The following is an 8660-nucleotide window of genomic DNA, read 5'->3' as shown; positions in this document are numbered from 1 at the left end:
TGGTTAGGAAACATCATGTGTAGTTTGATTCCTATTTTAAGTTGTTTTCTAGGAGGATATACACCTAAATGTTAATAAGAGTATCTGTAAGTATGGGAATTATACGTGGAGTTCTTTTATCTTCTTTCCAAATTTTCTATATATTAGCTAGCCATCCCAAGTTCAGACTACTGGCAAATGTGGTCAGCATATCCATTCATGACATCAACAAAAATGTAGACAAGGCCACTGCAGACACCTGTCATCTCCTCATTAACCCAATTTTGATACAGTGGTTCAAGCAATCACAAAAACAGATACCCTACATTTATTGACGCAATTCATTCAGTAAAGTTTTATTAAATGCTGCCTATGTGTTAGTAACTAGGCTTTGAACATGACACAAACACCTCACTGACCTCTCGATGTAGAACCCAAGATGAAGCCAATACTACTTTATTTTTTATTATTGGCAATTATTAAGTGACTTTATGGGCCAAATAATGTATAGTGAGTCTTTATGTACATATCTCTTTGAATCCTCACGATAACTCCTCTATGAAGTCGAAATGATTGTTCTCATTTTACGAATAAGAAAAGTGAAGATCAGAGAGGTTAAGTAACTTCCCCTAGGTCACAGAACTAGTGTGTTGTGAGGCTGGCATCTAATTCCAGGTAGATCCTACTTCAAATCCCATGCTCCCAATGGCTCTTCTATACTTCTCCCTCCCTCCTCCCACGTAGATGCTGTTATACCATTGGCTAGCTTGAAGACTCTTTACCTCCAAACATCTAAGTCCTAAAGCTTGATTTTCCCTAAAAAGATCACCGAAGATAATCTAGACAGTGGATGTTAGCTGGTGTGAGAGTACATGTGAACTCAAGGAATTTCAGCTTCAACATACTGGTTAAACTGAACTTACTTTGGCAATTGACTTTTCTATGGAATTATGTGTTGCTTTTTCAGGGAAGAAAAAAAGATAAAAAAGACGGCCCCACTTCCCTTCCTTGGCACTAGACCATATCCTTCCTGGTCTTTGCGGTAATTTATGCGTTTACAACAGCTCTTCTGCCCTGCGGTCTCTTTTCTTGCAGACAAATCAACCATCCCAGAAACCAGTTTTCAGTTCTTTCTTAATCTGAAGGCACCTTTCTCCTCTCTAGTAAAGGGATTACACTGGTGAATCGAATTTTCTTTTCCCCCTCCATTGCACGTGGATGAAATCTATCCCATTTCTGAAAGCTCTTCTAACAAACTTCTGGTCTCCAGCCCTCATCACTGAGACAAACGACCCGTTTTTAGAGTTGAAGAAACCGGCTTACAGAAGTTGAAGTCTTGGCCTGGGACTCAACGCCGGAGCATCGGTTCCTACCGTCTACAAAAGAGCCTCCAATTCCTTACACTGCCTTTCCCCCGCAGCAGCGCTGGTCGCAGGAGCCAGCTCCCCTCCCAGGAACATCCCCGCGGGTGGTGGTTCGGTCAGAGACACGTGTTTCTGAGCAACTCCTGCGGAAGTTGCCAGGTGTCTAACTTTGCTCCCTTAACTCCGTAAATGATTCGCAACGCAGCCCGGAGGAACGGCGGCAGCACGCGGTGCGCCCGAGAGCCGGGCTGCGGGTGAGACGGAGCTGAAGCCGGGTCACAACTCACCTGCCCCGCCTGGGCCCGGGGTCGTCTGGAGAACGTCCTGGGGGCGGCGGCCACGTCGAGGAGCGAGCCGTCGGCGGCTGCCATGGCCGGCCGGGGCGCAGGGAGACGCCGGGCGTCCGCGGGCAGATCGCTGGAGAACCGGGACCCCACGTGGGACGCGCGCGAGGACCCCGCGCAGCTGCCCCGCCGGGTCCGGAAAGGCTCCAAACCATTCGAACCCACCCCGATGAGTGCCCAAGGGGGCGGCGCCGGGCGGGATGACGAGGCCACCCTGTGTCCCTCGAGGCTTGGCTTTGGGGATGCCAGATTACACTCGGCCCGCGAGTTCACGCTTGTGAAGCTCTCTGATTGCCGCTGAGAAACAAGAGGCCGAGCGCCATCAAACCGACGTGTCCTTCCTTTGCCGCCGCGTTGCTGTTTCCTCAGCACTTTAGTACCTAATGCGTAGCTCGTTGTCCCTGTAGGTCCCTAAAAGGGCCTGGGGCTCAGCTACCGGGAGACGACGGTGTTCTCAAGGTTCCCTTCTCCTCACCTGCTCGCGGGCCAATCCTGGCGCTTCGATTCGGCCTGCTACACTAGCGCGTTTTCTAGTCAGGCAGCTCCTTGGCCACCTGGCAGGGCTGTGTCGCCTGGCAACGGCGGGGTCCTTCCTGGCTCGGCGGCGCTCGGGCCCTGAGGGGAGAAAGCCGCCGCGGAGGGCGCTGGGGGTGGCGGCTGCTGTGCAGGAGGTGGCCGCAGAACGGCGGCGGGGGCTTGGCGCGCCCGGGAACCCGACCTCTGCACCTGGGGGGAGATGAACACGGCCAGCAAGGCCCGGGTAGGGCCCGCGGCCGACGGGCCTGCGCTGCCCGGGGAGGAAGAGGGTGAGGGGGGCGGCGAGGCTGGCGGGAAGGATCGGGCGGTGGACGCGGTCCCCGGGCCCAGTGCCGCGTTCCGCCTCATGGTGACTCGGCGGGAGCCCGCCGTGAAGCTGCAATACGCGGTGAGCGGCCTGGAGCCGCTGGCCTGGTCTGAGGACCACCGCGTGTCTGTGTCCACCGCCCGCAGCATCGCTGTGCTGGAGCTCATCTGCGACGTGCACAACCCAGGCCAGGACCTGGTTATCCACCGCACCTCGGTGCCTGCCCCTCTCAACAGCTGCCTCCTCAAAGTGAGTCTTCCCTGGGCCCCAGCTCTGGGATCTGCTCCTGCCTCCTCCTCGCGGCCGCGTCACCCGTCCCAGGAGAATCCCGGCCGGCGCTTGGTTTGGGGATTTCCCTCGCACCCAGCGCTTCGGGGTTAGTGAGCGGCCAGGGTTACCGCAGCATCAAAGAAAGCCTCACAGCTGTTTGCGCCCTGTTCCGTGGCTCACATCCCCTCCCCGCAACACACATACACTCCCAGGGGTACCCCCAGCGCCCAGTCCCGCCAACGCCTCCTTCGCCTCCGCGCCTGGCGGTCAGCTAGAGCAGATTACTCTGCCTGGCGCTGAGACTCCACCCCCTGTTGACCCAACCCCAGACCTGCTGCTACGGTTGCTCCTATTGTCTGGGGCCGACTTTCTGAGGCCCTGGGCTGGCTTTGTTTACTGTGTTGCGCCCTCCTCTCGGGCCTCTTGCTTTGGAGAAGAAAAATTGGCCCTCTTCATTGTCTTAACTATTTCAGCGACTGTGTTATGAATGGGCCTTGCTTCTCACCTTGGGCAGATGAGTAAATACTGGATCCTGGGGTTTGCTTCACTAGCTAAACATCTTTGGGACGTAGAAGGAAAATAAAGCCTCTGGAAACAAGTGCAGTTCTTAAACTTCGAGTCCAAGGTCTCTGTACGTTTAGTGCTTTCAGTTTCGTGTAACCTAAGTTGGCCTTCCGAACTTTAGGATTTCTAAAGTTTTACTGTTTCAATGTCACCATTTTCAAATTTGGTTTTTTAAAGTAGTAAGCCATAGCGTTCATTTTAGTTGCTTGTAAGTATAAAAACTTTCCACGTATCCTTTACGGATCTCTGTGCTTGTATGTGATCTGTCAGGAGAGTATATTCATTCATTCAACAGATATTTGAACACCGTTATGTATTAGGTGCTGACCTAGGTTCCGGAAATAAAGTGGTGTACAAAACAAAGTCTCCTTCCTCGTGAAGTTTACATTGTTTGGCAAGTCATGAACAAATGACAATGTAATATCAGGTAGTGACAAGCACTGTGAAGATATGTGCCCCCATACAGAGAACATGGTTGTGTGATAGTAAAGTTTTTCTAAACTCTTACTCATTTAAAGTATGACTCATTTTAAATGTGAGTCATCTGTAGCTAGGCTGCAGCTACCCCCCATCCCTTTTTAGCGTACTTCAAGTTTCAAACAGACGACTTGATGTTGAATTGGATCATTGGTAAATTTTTATGACTAAGCCCTCTGAGATTGTCTTGAAGATGCTATGAACAGATTTGTTAAAATACAAACAAATCAGGTAGACAGATGCTGGCAATCCTATGAAATTGAGGTATGCAGGAGGGAAAGAAAGGTGTTTTAAAAGGTGTATCCTCTGCTGAAAAGGAGCTTAACTGTTTCTAAAAGATACCATATGTATATCAACCAGAAAAAAGTGTGTGTGTCTGTATGGACGAGATTGAATACTTTAGCAGAGAGGGGTTAAAGGGAGAATAGTGAGGGGAGGCATTTTTATCAGGGAAGGTCGTCTGGTGGTAAATCTGCAGCAGTCCTAAAAGGAGGTAGTGTTTGGCTTGTAAGAGGGAGGGAGGGAGGAAAGGGCATTCTAGGTGGCAGGAATGAGGCATCCATGTCGTGTGTACATATTTAAGACATGAACATAATTTACTGTTGTTTGTGAAGTGGTGGATCAATAGATGACCTCAAGTAGCTCTTCTAGGAAGTCAGAGAAGGTAATGTGAGGCGAATTTGGGAAATTCGAAGGTCAATCTGAGGAAGTTGGGTTCAATCTAGGAAGCCCTAAGGTGCTGTTCCGGTTTCATGAGCATAGAGTGACCTGGTATGGTTCAAGAATGTGAATCTGACTGGACTAGCGGCAAGAAGGTGATTATTGAGATCAGTGTAAAATAGGGTTTAAGAGACTGGGCTTTGGCATAAGATGACAAAATAAGCCTATCTATAAGGGGGGAGGTAATAAAACCTTGTTTAGGCTTTTTGGAAGGTTATATTAAAAACACAATCACTAAGCACAGTGCCTAGCACATTGTAAATACTCAAGGTAAAAAGACAGTGTAGTCATACAGGTATGAAGAAGTAAGTTTGGATTAATGTGGGTGTGGACATAAAGATTACCCCTAGCATTCTGATAAAAATTTGTCATTTTGCCACATTTGATGTTTACCACAACTATCTAACTAGTGACAGGAAATCCTTATATAAACCCTCTTATAGCTGACAAATAGCTTGCATGAAATTTAGTGATATCTTCCCTTCTGTACTGTTCTTCGATATGCATATCACATAAACCATCAATCAATTAGCAGTCCTGTTAGACTAGGACTGCCTAGTGAATGAGTGCTACAGTTCTAAAAGAGACCTCTGTAGGATAAAACGGTTGTGATAGTAGGAGTGTAAAGAAGTCTGTATCGGTACTTTGATGGCTCTACCCAGTAACAGTCCCTGGGGATTTAAATCTGCTCAGTGCTGTCCAGCTTGCCTTTGCTCTCACCTAAACGGTGGACAATCTGCAGTATAGATCACAGCTTTGGTATGTAGCACTACTAGAAAGCTAGTTGCTCAACGCCTTTGGAACTTCTGCTCTATGATTCTGTTAGATTATGAATTTCCTACAGTTTATAATAGTTCAAGCATTAATTATCAGCCGTTCGAAAATCACTGTCCTGGGCACTAAGGTTATATGATATAAAGGTGAATATACATCTGAAAAGCAGTGAAATAGTGATTTAAGAATAAGTTACAATTTTTCTTCCCATTGGACTACTGATTTAGTGAGTCATCTAATTGTGCATAGTTCCAAATTCTGATAATATTTGTATACCTGTTGTTATATATTGTGCATCAATTGTTAGGAGCCTTAGAAAAGTATTAACTTCATCATGTGCATTAAGTTAAATTAACTGTTGCCTGTCTTGAGAATCACATTCCCTGCCCTCAAGAAGTTTATTGTCTAAAAGCTTCAAGTGAGTTTTTATTTATCAAGTGCTTACAAAGTACCTGGCTATTATTAATAGTAGTATAAGGGGTCATCTGGGAACTGGGTAGTGTACAATTAAATGATTGGTTGTGGGTAGGCCTCTGGGAGCTGGTCTTTTAAGTGATATGCTCCTTGGGCATCTGTGTGCTTGTTTTAATTTGTTAACGGGGTTTGTGGTAGGAAGAGTTGGAGTGAGGTGCAGTATACTAGGCTAACTCTAATATGTTAGACATTTCTGCACAAAGCTGTAAGTCTTTTCCCCACCAGTCAAGATCTGTGCCGCTCTCCATCCTATCAAGAATTCTTCCTGCAATGAGTGGGACCAAGGGTTGCTTGAGCTTCCTTTATTTCATCCTGTGCTGCTGCTTTGGGTTACCAGTCCTATAAGTTGACTTCTGGTTCTGCGGTAGCTTTTATTTGGAGTAAATTTAACCTATTCTAAGGATTGTTAGTCAGTTTATAGTATTAAAGGATTTGGTGAACAATTTTATATCTACCCTTCATTTGGTGGGCAACTTTATGTCTACCTTGCATTTTACATACTCTTATTAGGTCTCATTAACATTTATTTAATTATCAGAGAATATTAATAATGCTCATGATAGCTAACATTTATTGAGCACTTAATATAAGCTTTACATATATTGACTTATTTAACTTTCCTAACTCTACGGGACATGTATTATTTTCTTTTATAAATGAGGAAATTAAGGCGAGAAGGTTTAAGCAATTTGCACATAGTTGCAGAGCTAGTATGTAATAGAGCCAGCACTTGAACCCAGGTAGTCTGACATCATAGCACAGATTTTCAATTATGATGCTTTGTTTCATTATGTCATATTTCAAATTTTTCTATCCGTAGAAAGCTCTGGAATTTGGTTAGCATTATTTTATTTCCAAATTAGCAACCTACACCTTCTTTATTTGGAATTTCCAGTTTGTGTTTCTCCAGCGGGTCCATAATGTATGTAAGAGACATTTTTTTTTTTTTTAATAGAAATGGGATCTCACTCTGTTGCCCAGGCTGTAGCGCAGTGGCACAGTCATATAGCTCACTGCAGCCTTGAACTCCCGGGCTCAAGTGATCCTTCTGCCTCAGCCTCCCAAGTAACTAGAACTATAGGCGCAAGCCACTACACCCAGCTTATCCAAAAGACTGTCTTAACTGCCTTTCTAAAATCAAGATATACTGCCTAAAACACCATTCTCAGAGTATTCTTTAGTATGATACAGGGTAACAACTCTCTAAAAAGGTTCACTGTTTAAAAAAAAAAAAGTTTGGCTAACTCTGGTTAAACATGTCTCTACAGTAGTTTCCTGGCCAAGGCATTTAGTGTGCTCTTGTGACTTCGCAAGGCGGAATGATGTATGATTTATAGTATTTCTAAAACGTATTTGGCACATAACTCTTTTTTCAAGGGACAATTTAAGGGAATAGTGTTATATGAAACACACTTAAGGAAAAATTAGTACTTTTATTCATTTTGTGTACAACGTTGTATCTGCCTTTCATTTTATGTGTTTATAATGTCATCTAGCAGTTTTATGAGAAAAAAGAGTACAATTAGATTATTCCAGTTATCCTTTGCTAGTTTCTAGTGATTACTGCTGTCTGTACATACCATTTGTTTGTTAATACATTGAAGAATTTTATTCCCTGTTAGGCTTAATGGTCTGTAGTTTTTGTTAGCTATTTACTATTTGGGGGATATTTTTAAACTCTTTGTTGTACTCTCATTTTCTAACACATCCCCAATTGTCTAAGTTTTATCTGGGATGTAGTTAGTGGTTATGAGTTAATATCTTCCAAGTTCTTTCTGTGTAATTCCTCTGGGCTTGGAAACTTAAATTCATTTAAAGTAGCTTTTATTATATCCATGTATGTCTTAGGCTTGAATTCCCTTTTAATCACGTTCTACCCTTTTCAGTTTGAAGATCAACCTCTATGAAAAAAGAGATTGACACTAAAAAGGAATTGAGAGATTCTGCTTTCTGTTTCTTTTATTTGTTTCTCTAAAGACAGTGGATCAAGTCTTACTGGTTCCGACATAACAGAAAACATCTTTTGGTTGACCTGTGCTCTTTTTTGGCTTTAGCCTTCCTGGCTATTTTTTTTTTTTTTATGGCTCTGGACTACTTTCTTTTGATCATTTAGCTCTTCCTCCATCTTTAATGTCCCATTAAAATCTTTTTGAAGATCCACCATCGTACAGCTAGGCACTGTTGATATTATGTTTTGAATTTGGAGGAAGAGAGATGAGTGAAAACTAGAATGACCTCAAAAGGCTTCATAGAGAGAATTTGACCTGGTAGGATGGATGGGATTTAGATAGGAAGAAGGATTAGGCAAGGGAAGCAGGGAAAGCAGAAATGGGAATGTTCAGGACCAGCAGATACAGTAGTCTAATTAGAGCAGACGTTATTCTGTAGAAACAATAGGCAAAGCAGTTGGAGTTGGCTCTCAGCATCATTTATGAATGAAATTTCAGATAAAAAAAAAACTAAAGCTGGCATTTATATTGCAAAACTATTATAAAAATCCAAATATCAATTGTATCAAAGATATATATAATACATATTTTTCATAAATTTTTAACACCTTCATTGTTTTGTGACTAGCTCAGCTATGTGCTCTGTTGACTTTTAAGAATCGAGTACATCTCTGTTGCTTGTGTTAATTCTAAGATTATGGGAATTGGCCTATTAATAATAACAACATGTACTCTGACCCTTGAAAGAATGCTGTTTCCTTGAGTAAGTGCTCAATTTGTCTTTAGGCATGTACTTGATCTTTGAAATACATGTTATGCCAGAATTAACAAAGTTGATATAAAATTATTGTATGTATCAATGTGAATCAGTTAATACAGATAAATATTTATCTGATAGTTT

The 8660-nt window shown here is 43.7% G+C and overlaps 2 protein-coding genes across 3 annotated transcripts in view; one reads left to right on the top strand and one right to left on the bottom strand.

Annotated features, from left to right (window-relative positions):
- The window catches only part of DDX31 (DEAD (Asp-Glu-Ala-Asp) box polypeptide 31), a 70597-nt gene extending 68855 nt beyond the window's left edge, over nt 1-1742 (bottom strand). Inside the window, 1 exon segment of the mRNA XM_012639882.1 lies at nt 1631-1742. Within this exon segment, the coding sequence (XP_012495336.1) occupies nt 1631-1714 (84 nt within the window). The 5' untranslated portion in view covers nt 1715-1742.
- A 467-nt stretch (nt 1743-2209) lies between these two features.
- The window catches only part of GTF3C4 (general transcription factor IIIC, polypeptide 4, 90kDa), a 16975-nt gene continuing 10524 nt past the window's right edge, over nt 2210-8660 (top strand). The window contains exon 1 of one of the 2 annotated variants that reach the window (XM_012639662.1): nt 2210-2780. In XM_012639662.1, coding sequence (XP_012495116.1) covers nt 2424-2780 — 357 coding nt within the window. In that variant the 5' untranslated portion in view covers nt 2210-2423. The remainder of the gene's footprint in view (nt 2781-8660) is intronic. The other variant, XR_001137273.1, reaches the window with a different exon arrangement.

Source organism: Propithecus coquereli, unplaced genomic scaffold (genome assembly GCF_000956105.1).
Source record: "Propithecus coquereli isolate 6110/MARCELLA unplaced genomic scaffold, Pcoq_1.0 Scaffold142, whole genome shotgun sequence".
Taxonomy (NCBI): Eukaryota; Metazoa; Chordata; class Mammalia; order Primates; family Indriidae; genus Propithecus; species Propithecus coquereli.
The sequence above is the reverse complement of the archived record's forward strand: the minus strand, read 5'-3'. Positions and strand labels throughout refer to the sequence as shown.